Genomic DNA, 12459 nt, shown 5'->3' with positions numbered 1-12459 from the left:
ATTTGTTAGCCTAAAGAAAGGCATTTCGTCTCCATACAAATTTAGCCATTTACATGGCAGCATTGCGTTTTTGTAAATAAATATGGGTGGACATGGGGAAGAAGACATCAGCATTCTTCAGTCTCAGTGAGACTGATGGGAAAAATGTCATCTGAGATGCAATTTGGTATTTCTTATTGGCCTTCCGAATTGCTACGAGTAGCAGTTTTATTTCTTCAAACTTTGAGAACCTATTGGAATAGCACCTAGCTCCTGAATCAATGTTGGTTTGTAATGTTAAATTTCTAACATCCCATATTTTTCTTTATTGTTTCAGCTTCACACGTTTCTAGTAATGGAATTGCTGAAGGGAGGAGAATTGCTTGAACGTATTCAGAAAAAGAAACATTTCAGTGAGACAGAAGCCAGTCATATTATGCGTAGACTTGTGTCAGCAGTGAGCCATATGCACGATGTAGGAGTAGTTCATAGAGATCTGAAACCTGAGGTATAGTGACTTGCTTGTGTATGTTTAGACATTGTTATTAAATATTGGGAATGTGACATATTTCTGTTCCTCCAGCTTTTTCTACTTTTATATTTTTAATAAAATGTTATCACTGTTACTTAGCAAATTCTGTAGGTATTTTTCTGTTCATAGGTAAAAGTAGCTGTTAGGAAACATTTTTAACTTTGTAAGCAATTTACACTTGTAACTTGTTCAAGACCATTCTTTGCCTATTTGGGGACAGTTTTTACTAGTGGTAAGTACATATTTATTGTATGAAACAGTTCACAAGCAGAGCTAGGTTGCTTGGGTACTTTGCCTGTTCATTTCCATGTTTTGTTTGATCTTAATTCCCTCAGTAGGGCTTCTTTTGGAGGTACCTGCAACACCCTTCTCCTGTCTTCTGTCCCAGTTAAACACAAAATGAACCACAAACTAACGCAGCCAACTAATAAAGATGTGTGATTTGAGTTCAGTGAGTTTAGTAGTTTCCCAAAAGAAACAATTATTTAGTACTTATTTTTCAGTAATTACTTGTTCTGGTGTTTTTATTGTGCAGCAACATCTTGCCTTCCAGACAATTTAGTTTACTACGGTAAGGTTGACCACTGCCTTTGTTCTGCTTCCTGGAGCCAATATTTGCTCCTTTTTCTTTGCCAACAATGGGCTTGGATATATGTTAATTTTCTTCAGCCCAAGAGTAGTGTAGATTGATTTTAGTTCATCTAGTAAGGATGTTATATTGTATTGGTGATTACAGTCATCGTACCTCAGGAAACACCGACTCCTTTTGTATCTGCAGTTTATAATGATCCACCATTCCTACCCTTGTTTCATCCTGTTGTAACATACCTTCTGGTGTATTACAAACTTACTTCTTTTATAGTAACTCCAAGTCAACAGGTAAAGTAGTCTGCTAGGTGTTGGTATTAAACTGTTTTTGAAAATCAGTCCAAAATGTATGCGTTTGAAAACATCTCTGTACTGGAGTCTCTGTACTAAATAAACAATTAAATAAAGAGGGGCTATTGTGAAATTCTAATGTGTCAGTTGAAAATGTGACTCTTGGAAAAAGTTTCTCTGCTGACATCATCAAGGAAAGAAAACAGCTTTTGAAACAAGTCATTATTAAAAGGACAAAACCCAGAAATCCTTTCTCTCTTCCTATTCTACTCATTTTAGTCTTACTACTATCTTGAATATAAAGGCCAGATTCTGTAAAGCAGAGCTTCAGCTGCATGGTAAATTAGGCAGTCTTCAATTCTAGATGATGTTTAAGAACAGAAGTCTGGGAAGCCCAAGTAATGAAGGGTTAGCAAACAGCTTGCAGAATGCATTGCCTCCACAAAATTGGACTTAACCAGCCTGTCTCCTTCCTGCTTGTTGTTTTGAAAGTTACTATTTTAGGTTCAGACATGAACTTAGTATGGGATATGCAGGCTTCCCAATATAGATGTGGTTAGTGCACCTTTCTGTAAAAAGATACATAGGAAATTCTGTTGCTTTTCTAACAATTCCCGTCAGATTTGTTTGATGTTCAACTTTGACATCTAATGTGATACTGATAAGCCTATTTTTAAAAAATGTGGCTGGTTACATGTCACTAAGGATGAGGCTTTTTTTAATTGCATGGACTGGAAGACTCTTTTGTTTAAGCAATAGTAATTAGATCACATATATTGCTCTGTAAAATAGAGGAAAAGTACTGGATACAAAATAGAGAATTCACAGAAATAAAGAATTCGTGTAGCATGTGTGACCATTTAGAGCATCTCAGGAGAGGATTTGAGGACTGTTTCTGTGAAGTGATCATTAATCTGTAAACTGGGTCCTAAAGATATTAGAAAAAACATACCAAGGCAGAGATAATGTTGTTTATAGATCCTTAAAAAATATGTGGAATATAGCTTTAAGTGTGGGGTTTTGTGAAACATGTTTTATTTACCTAATCAACAAAGTAGTCTGAACCCAACTTTAGGACATCTGGACTGTACCTTTCTTTCTGTACATAACCGATTTCATTTTTGCCTTAAGAAAGGAGGTCTTTTTAAACCAATGTTACTGCAGTTCTTTATTTACTTGTTGGCTGTATAACATCACCATAGAAAAAAAGATGATTGTATTCATCACCTATCCTCATTGTATTAATATTTTTGCTGAAATTAGGCTTCCTTCAGATCCATTTTACACAACATTTTAATATGGAAAACTAACTTTCCTGATTTTGCATTAAGCTATAACAGCAGTACAGAATGCAAAAATACTGTTTTGTGGCAGCTATTCTCTTTTATCTCTAATGAATGCTCTCAGATACTCCTTACTGATCTGATTGCAGTCTAGCAATCTTTTTTTTCCCCTTCTTAATGAGTTTGAAATGAATTACTTTGTGTTGGTCATTCACCTTTTGTATTACAAAATTACATAGGGCTATAGGATTGCTACTGTTGAGACTTTTTCTAGCATTGCATAGATTAAACAGCAAAGGCAACAGCAAAATTTTGCTCTCCTCTTTTCTGTCAGAAGTTCAAGGTGGGAGTAGAAATAATTTATCTTGACCTTAGCCAGTTCTCCTAAGACATAGCTTCACTCTTGTATCTTTCTTGACAAATATAAATACTCTGGGAAAAGAAGAACAGAGTGTCTTAAGTCTTCTTCCAAACTGATAAACATTTGTCTGTCTTCAAGTCTGAGATGCCACATTCCAGTCTGTAAAGCTGGAATTCTCAGGGACTACTGTATCAAAGTTTCTTTACCTTGGTGTAAGTAGTAGTCCATTGGTTCAAGGTTGGACTGCTATGTGACCTTCAGTGCTTGAATGCCGTTGGTCCCAGGTCTCTTCCAGAAAGCATATCTATACTGACTTTGAGATCCATGCCAGACGGCAGTCAGTACAGCTCCTGAGTTATTGGTGCACTATCTAGTTCACCATCCTGCGCTTTCAAATTACTCTTTTGCATTACTGTGCTCATGACAATATGGCTTCAGTTCGTTACCACTTAAGGACCAAAAACTATTCAGTCACAAGACAAGACATGCAACAGGAGTTCCACACACAAGAAAGCTGTCATTCGCAACATGCCAGAAGGAAGTGGAAGCTCAAGGATATTTCCTTTTGTTTGAGGAATAAGGCAATTCTCCATTTATGTTGCTGTCTTTGCTTTTTTTCTTGTCAGTGTTCCCTGAATTATTTTCCCCACTGTTCTCTGCTAAATACCCATTTTCATTGATAATCTCAGACAGAACTGTCCTGACTTGCAGATATACAGGAGGCAGATAAACACACCACATTTTCTTACATCCCAGAGTACCGTTATTTCTACTTTTCCATTTTTTTCCCAGTGTCTCCCAGTTCCCCTTTTCTCTAGATAATGGAAAGTTTTCTGTAGTAATAAATGTAGGAAAAAAAATAACTATTAAGTATTCTAACCAATTTTCTAACCAGTGCTGGTATTGATTTTGTCTTTGCTTTTCAGAATTTATTGTTTACAGATGAAACTGATAATTCAGAAATAAAAATAATTGATTTTGGCTTTGCTCGTTTAAAACCACCTGATAATCAGCCTCTTAAGACTCCGTGCTTTACTCTTCATTATGCTGCCCCAGAGCTCTTGAATCACAATGGTTATGACGAATCTTGTGATCTGTGGAGTTTGGGGGTCATTTTGGTGAGTGATAGAGGGGTTTCATTGTAACATTATTGTATGTATTTACTTTTTGTTAAAATGCAAAGAACTTGACACAATTTCAGACCTGAATTGGGTAGATGCTGAATTCAAGTGAGGTGAAAATACTGCTGCACAAATAATAGGTTCCAAAGACAGATGTTTTCCAGGGGTAGAGATTTTTTTTTTCCTAAGCAGTAAATTAAATTCAACATTTCTGGGAATGAAAAAAATACTTGACAGTGTCTGGTTCTTGACAGTGTCTGGTTCTTAAAAAGAGATATTCTTGTTAGGAGATTTTACAGGCATCCATACAGTTTCAATTCAGAGAAGGAATCAGCCTGCATTCTGATTCACAGAAAATTAATTTCAGTAGATGTAAACTGGGTAGGAATACCATTGTGCTTTGTTTATAGTTTCCTGAAACATGTCAGTGTTTTTTCTAACAAGGACTCTAGACAAAGTCTTGCATATTTTCAATTTTCTGTAGCCTTGAAGTTATGCTAGTCTAAGTTTTATTGTATAGCGCTGGTGATGCAAACAACAGTGCTCCATATTTAGTAATAGGGTTGTCAATAAATATACTGTGTTTGTTAATACTATTTTTGTTCTCATGGCAGTATACAATGCTATCAGGACAGGTACCATTTCAGTCTCAAGACAAAAGTTTAACATGTACCAGTGCATTGGAAATTATGAAGAAAATTAAAAAGGGAGAATTTTCCTTTGAAGGAGAAGCTTGGAAAAATGTTTCTGAAGAGGCTAAAGAGTTAATTCAAGGTATGTATTCACAAATATTTCATGTACCTTATCATTTTATCTCAAAAGATAAAATTTAGGAAACTATACAGTATCTGGATGCTGTGATCAGCATCAGAGTGCCTAACCTGACAGAGTAGTATCCACAGCTTGAGCTATATACTGATCCCTAATACAAGTTATGGGTAAAGGTTGACACATCAGAATGGCATTACAAATTGCTTGTATGCCTAGCAGAGAGCTTTCTGATGTAGTGAGATGCTGACAGAAGGTTAGTGGGGTTAGAAGTAACTGAAGAGCTTCAGAAAAAAAGTGAAGTCACTCTTTTAAAACATATTTAAATGAGTTTTTCTTTTATTTTTGCTTTTGCAAAAACACCAGGTTATGAGATAAATGTTTTAAAAGCTGAGCTTTTGCAGAAAATTAAGGTATTACTATCATTTTTTCCTCGGGCTGTTTTTGAATGTGTGTACCAAGACTACTGTATTTCTGAGCTGCTTCATTCATATTTGCCATGCTTTGATTCCCTTTAAGCTTTTGAGCATCTAATTATGTTTTCAGCATGAGACAGACACCAGTCTTAATTCTACTAAGATGGAGTTCTGAATTTCTGTAGAAGCAGGCTTGTTAGGAATTTTTCTGCCAAAAATGTAGGCATCTCCAGATTCAGACTTCAGTGGATCATGCAGAGAATCTGAGGCTTACTCTCTTGAACTTCATCCTAGACAGGTTTTAAGTGAATAGATCATTTGGTAGTTCTGAGTTCATGTGAAAAGAGATGTGAGTTATCAAACAGTTAAATAGCAATTTCTTGCATTTAATGATTCATCTGGAGAGGATGATAGTATAACACTGTGTGAGCCTTATCTAGGATAAATATTGGCATACCTAGGAGAAATATTGTCATTACACTACTTATCAAAGCAATGCATGAGATTTTCTTTAAAAATAATTGCATTTTCTATAAAAAGAAGATAAATAGCTCACAACTTAAGAGAATGTAATATATTTCTATTAGGACTTCTAACAGTGGATCCAAACAAAAGAATTAAGATGTCCAGCCTGAGATACAACGAATGGCTTCAGGATGGCAGCCAGCTGTCATCCAACCCTCTAATGACTCCTGATAACTTAGGCTCTTCAGGAGCTGCGGTGCATACATATGTCAAAGCCACTTTTCATGTAAGTTTTAAGAAATGTCATGTGCTAAATTTTGTAATGTGTTAATCTAGATTTTTGTATGTTTTCTCTTAATTAAAAATATGTATTTGTCCTTATTCACTGATTGCTTATAGCTGCATTTTTTTCCTCCATACCTAACATCTATGATTGAGTATAGTGAACCATGAATGATGCAAGAATAAATTTCTTGAAGACATTTATACTAATGGGGTTTTGGGGACTGAGAGACAGCTATTCATGAAATAGCTATTACAAATACACTGTTTCTTAGAGAAATCTATTAAAAGGTCCTCAAACCTTTATAAAAGAGAGAAGAAACTTTAACTTAAGTAACTCTTTGACTTTTTGTCCTTATCGTTACAAAATCAACGTAAAATTTCTGGAACATATCTAGTGCATGTTTTTAATATCATAGATAATTTTTTTTTTAATGGGCTTGTCTACCACTGTATATTTACTAAAAATATTTGAACTGCAACTCTATTATACAAACATAGTGTTGATTCTCATGATTCCTTCTACAGAGAATAAACTGAAATTGAGCAGATTTATGCTGAAATACATGTAGACGCTTATTACTAAGAAGGGAAAAAGGAGTTGTTACGTGCAGAGGTCCCGATAACACAGCATAATTTGGGCTGAAAGAAAAACTGTAATTTAATTAAGTGTAGTTTCTGAAAATGTAGCCTTAAATAGGTTTAAGGCTTAATAAAAAATACTTCTAAATTAAAAAGAACAAGGAGGTGAAAATGCCAATTAATAATGTTATGTATTGGTTCTTAAATACATGTAAAGGCTAGTAAAGTTATTGTTACAGCCACAATAAGAATTAGTAGGGATCTGTCAAGAGATTACAGTTTGTCTTATGGCTTACCATAGAACATTCGTAATAAGCTACAAGCCATAAAATGTCTTAAACCTCTTGAAAAGCTTAGAATTACCTTTTATTTTTAAACAGGCCTTTAACAAGTACAAAAGGGAAGGATTTTGTCTCCAGAATGTTGACAAAGCACCTCTTGCAAAGAGAAGGAAAATGAAAAAAACAAGTACAAGCACAGAGACACGTAGCAGCTCCAGTGAAAGTTCACATTCTTCTTCCTCTCATTCTCATGGTAAAACTACACCTACAAAGACATTGCAGCCAACAAACCCTACAGACAGCAATAACCCAGAAACCATCTTCCAGTTCTCTGACTGAAAAGCAGATAATATCCTGTCTTGAAGATTTAAGTGGTTATAAACTTGGTAGTATCTATATTGTCTTCTCCCACCCTTCCTACTGTGGCTTACAGGCTACAGGAATATGTCTGTCGCTTTAAAAATGTATTTCAATCATACCTTTTTAGCTTTGTATTTCAATACATTTCTTTTTAGCATTAAGTTTGGTATCACTGGATATGGCATAATACTATTATACAACCAACATTGTATTCTCTTAGGGCTAAATTAATAGTGTGCAGTCAAGCTCAAGGTAAGGAGCTATGCTGGTCATGGTACAGCTAGGAGGAAGACTGTTTCTCAGTGTCAGAATCTTCCTCCCAGTTTCTTCCCCACTGTTCAAAGACAGGAAAGCTCTGTAACACGTATAGAACTCTTGGATCTGCTTTTACCCAGCTCTCTGAAGAATATAATAGAATTTGATTCTTCATGCATGTAAGGAATCAGTGGTACAATGCACCAAAGCAGTATAGTACTTTAAGGCCTTTTAAATTTGTGGTTACATTCTGCCCCATTTATTTGAATTTTAAGAGCAAAATGAAGCATTATGTAACCCTTACGTTGTTTTAAAAAGTAACTCCATATATCTTGTTCTAAACAACTGGGAATATAAGTCTTAGATTTTTATTTTTTTTTAATTTAATTTTTTAAAAAACATCTAGGGTAAAAGATGTCTGATAAGTTGAGGTGTCTAGTACTGTGATACAATAATTTTTATTTCTACTTTTTGAAGTTATTAACTTTTGAAATGTTTTACAGATTCTAAAACGTAATGCTATGAGAGAAAGTGAAATTTCATATTGAATGCTTTGGAAAATGGTCACATGTTAAAATATCTATTTCAAGAATTAATTATAATTTATATTTTCTTTTTATATTTACACAATAACTTTAAAATACTAAGATATTTTTAAAGATGCAAAAACTCCAGTTTCAACGTTTGTTATTATAGGGTCCATACAAAATGTATACCAAGTTATTTGAATTTTGCGTTGTGCAAATATTGCAGTTTAATAGTGACTGTAAAATATTAGAATATATGTTTTCTTTTTTGCACTTTATAACATCAAAAGGAGATGTTTTATAATAAAGTGCACTCAGATCTCTCTTCCTACAAGGTGCTGAGCACTGTTTTACTGGGTTGAATGACCTGAAATCCACCTTATTTGGTGCTTGTGGTCATTGTGAAGGAGAATTCTGTACTTTGCAGGAGTGAATCCCTGTATATTACCCACTGTTTTCATTCCTTACTTTAAACTGCAAAGCTCTTTCTATCTCGCTTTTACATTGTATATAACAAATACTAGACCTGGGCACCTTGTGTAGTGTAGATGTTAACAACTTATGCACTGGGAATACTAAAGGGAAATTATATTGAACACTGTGCTTCACAACTTGTTCACTGTGGTGTTCTACAGTGAAGTATTTCCTACTGTGATAGTATAGTATGTACATAACTGTTTGGAATCATAAATGTGACTTACAGAAACATCAGCATAAACTTTTAAATCAGCATATTTTATAAATTTATGGAGAGCTCTTTTATTGCTCGTATTCTCAATGAGTAGGGGTAACTTAAGTGCTAAAGATGACTCCAGTTTTGCAAATGCTTACATGTGTAAGTTTCCACTGAAGTCAGAGAGACTCCTTGTGTAAAGTTAATCATATGCCTAAATTTGTGTGATGGAAGACTAATTGACTAGGGGATTTTGTTAACAGCTTGCTCTATCTTAAAGTAACCTTAATCCAAACCCTATGCAAAAAAGGTTATAGGAATTGTTTATATCAGTGGTTTTATTCATAGAATTATATCAGATATCAGTATTGACAATTACAATACATCCATGTTTACAAGGATTGTGTGTATCAAAACAAGGCTTTGAAGCCCAACATGTTTGTTCTGTGTTTCTTTAATATTAAATAATGGCATTCTGAGGTTTTGGAATTGCTCATGTGAAATAGTTTACTACTTTCTTGATGTGAATGTCAACAGTAATTGCAGCATTAATTTCAGGTTGATGTGAATATTGAGATTTGCACTGTTTATGTAGAAGTAGTATATTTAAAGATCAGTATATGTGCTAATAACACAACCAATTTTAAGTGGCCAATGTTAAAATATTGAAAAATAATTGTCAATGTAATATATTCAGGTTTGCTTTCTGAATGCTCTCTTTGGAAGTAATCTCAATAGTGAACATGACTCATTTGTAAAAGAATACTTTCCCTCTCCCCAATAAACTTGCTGTAAATACAACAAACAATCCACCATTAATACTTGTTATGCAGACAGTACAAGTAAATTGGGAGGTTGGAGAACAGGTTGCTTGAAAAGTTTGCACTTTGAGGAGTTCTTGGAATTTGTTGTCTTCAGGTGAGGACAACAAAAAAGCAATTTTTGGTTTGATTTCATTTAAGTGTAAGAAACTTTTGGATACCGGGTCGATTTGGAATATTGTGACCCAGCTGAAAACTTCTTAAAGTTAGGAGCACAGTACGGTTGTTTCCCTGTTGGGAAATTTAAACTGTTGCTTGACAAACTGATGAAACAAGAAAAAAGAATGCTTGCACAAGATACTACATGCTAGAGATAATGGCTGTATTGTCAGAGTTTTTTTCACACAGGTTTTGAGAGACTGTTATGAGACTAAAATTATTAGAATTGTATCAAAGACAGCTTTTATAGATGAATATTTGTGTCCTCTTTGTGCTCTAACAGTAGTTATTAAATAAAAATTTAAAAACAGGGTAATACTTTTTGGCAGGGGTAAATACATTTAGGTGTTGCCTTGCATTTGCTTTGAACCAGTTACCTGGGGTAGCTGAAACATTTATCACCTCTGACTTTCTGCTGCCTCAAGGTAACAGAGCTCTTGAGGAGGTGTGTTTGACACTAAGCTGTCTTGAATTTTTAGATCAGCATCTTTACATAAACAACTGCTGATCTCCATTTACATTGATAAAACTAAGTTGCAAACCAGGCAGCTCAAGAGCAGGTTCACTTCTTGTTCAGATCTCCCTGCAGGAGACTAGTTACTCTTGGCAGAATAATGTTGTCTCAGTTTAATCCGTTGCCCAGCCTGGCACTCTAGGTCATATAAAGACCAGGGGCCAAATTTTTCATACTCATATCACTATTTCAAATCTGAAGTGTACAAGCCAATCTTCATTAGTACTATAAATACTTTATATTGCCTTGGTAAAGAGGTGTTAGACTGTAAATTATGTTTATACTGAGATCAAGTTTCCTACACAGTGCTGCTATGCATCAAGCAACTTTAATGTCTAGTAGTGATATCTCTCTACTGTCAGAAATGTAATGCAGTCAGCAATATTGTGGGCAGATTTGTTTGAAAAATCAAATTTCTTATCATTAAAGATTTAAATATCTAGTGTGGTTATTAATCTAATCTTTAAAGTACTTGATATTCTGTAAAGCTATTTCTTTGCAATACTTTTAGAAACACAAATATCAGTAATTAGGAGGTAATTCTGCTAAAGGATTTAGAGGAGTACAAAGGAAGTAACATGACATACTGTTCCTCTGGCTTAGTGAAATTTCTATACTTTTATATAAGGAAAAGCAGCTGTAATATTTATTGTTTCCTAATAGAAGGGTCAATGCATTTGGCATATGTATTGTTTACTGCTACAAAAAACCTTTATTAAAATGCTTTATTAAACAGTTTTGAGGGTGGTAACATAAAAATAGAGTATTGCATCAGAATGGATTGAGGCTTTGAGGTGGCATTGCTGATGTACATATTTTGTCAGCCCTTTTCCATGGCTACTTTTCTGAAGAAGATAACGCTACCTGCACAGCCATGTTCCCTAGTGCTTATCCAGGAACAGAATAATTCTTGGCAGAAAATATTCACAGAATGATGATGTATGTTTATTGGTTGTGATGAAGTGTTGCACAAGTGTCTTATATTTTTAATATGTGCATGTATTATGTGCATGTATGTAGATACATGCTGTACTGCATGTCTAGGCCTCAATTTAAAGTAATATGCCTTCTTTAAGAGGATCTGTACTTAAAAATGAGTTCTCAACTCACACAGATTCAGAGGACCAGACAAGGCTACCACAGAAGAGGAAGAAGGTGATGGGAAGTCAGAGATGAAAGGCTTCTGGGAAGATGTTTTCAGGGGTCAGTTTCTCCCCTTGCTATCTCCATGTGCGTGTAATATTCACTGACGTGGAATTGCAAGCTTCCTTGCCAGTTACCCAGCATAAACACATTTCCTAACTGCAGGTCTGTGGGTATGTGTTGCGTGTGTCTACACACATATGTGTATCTTTATATGACATTTTGGTCTTCAGTTGGAATTTTTTTGTTATTTCTCAAGTATCGTTCCAGGTGTTTTTTCCAAGTTGGTGGTCTTCATTCTTTTCCCCCATATATGACGGTCTTTCTCAGCACCGATTTTTACATTGCGAAACATGACATTGCCTTCCTTCAGTCAAAATAGTTGACTGAATATTCTGGATTGAAAGAACAGGAAATAACATGGCTGTTTCTGCTGTAAAGAGATAAAAGTGCTTCAATCTTTGTTTACCTGTGAGAAACACTTCTCAGTTTGCTCCTTTGACCCACAGGGCACTGGATTCTATAAAAGATAAGAAATGCAGAGCTGTTGGCTAGCTCTCGCGTGCCATCCCTCATTTTTATATATCACTCATTCAATAGATTCTGGATGTTCAGAACACCTATGTAGAAAAGAAAACTGAGGATGATTCCTGTAGTCTGTACTAGTAAATAAAGTGATGCTTTCAGTTACATAGACCAGTTGGAGCAGTCTTGTTTGTTTGGCCCGGAAGCAGCAAGAGCGGAGAAATGTAAGACACCTGCAATAATGTAAATTTGAAGAAAGCTTGTGTATTTTGACAGCCTTCGTGTTCTGTGTGATGGGAAGGGAAGTCTGCAACTGCCTGAGAATCAATGGTAAGTGTTTAGCTAGATGAGATAGTATGGGCTGGTCTGGCAGCTTACTGTCGCCCACAGGGCCATTCCTGATCCTTTATTCTGGCCACAACCATTTTCTTGTTCTGGTGTTTGTATCACCTCTCAGCCAGCAGAGATGGGGAAATAAAAGTGTTCTATTAACTTAGTTAAGGCATTTTGGTTAACACTGGATTAATTGATTT

The 12459-nt window shown here is 35.1% G+C and overlaps 1 protein-coding gene across 3 annotated transcripts in view; it reads left to right on the top strand.

The window, feature by feature from the left end:
* The window catches only part of RPS6KA5 (ribosomal protein S6 kinase A5), an 85627-nt gene extending 73550 nt beyond the window's left edge, over nt 1-12077 (top strand). For 2 of the 3 annotated variants that reach the window (XM_075503435.1, XM_075503434.1), the window contains 5 exons: nt 317-487; nt 3961-4152; nt 4770-4929; nt 5927-6090; nt 7049-12076. In XM_075503435.1, the coding sequence (XP_075359550.1) occupies nt 317-487; nt 3961-4152; nt 4770-4929; nt 5927-6090; nt 7049-7288 (927 nt within the window). In that variant the 3' untranslated portion in view covers nt 7289-12076. Of the gene's footprint in view, nt 1-316; nt 488-3960; nt 4153-4769; nt 4930-5926; nt 6091-7048 lie in introns of all 3 variants that reach the window. The other variant, XM_075503436.1, reaches the window with a different exon arrangement.
* The last annotated feature ends 382 nt before the right edge of the window (nt 12078-12459 follow it).

This window comes from Mycteria americana, chromosome 5 (assembly GCF_035582795.1).
Source record: "Mycteria americana isolate JAX WOST 10 ecotype Jacksonville Zoo and Gardens chromosome 5, USCA_MyAme_1.0, whole genome shotgun sequence".
Lineage (NCBI taxonomy): Eukaryota > Metazoa > Chordata > Aves > Ciconiiformes > Ciconiidae > Mycteria > Mycteria americana.
The sequence above is the reverse complement of the archived record's forward strand: the minus strand, read 5'-3'. Positions and strand labels throughout refer to the sequence as shown.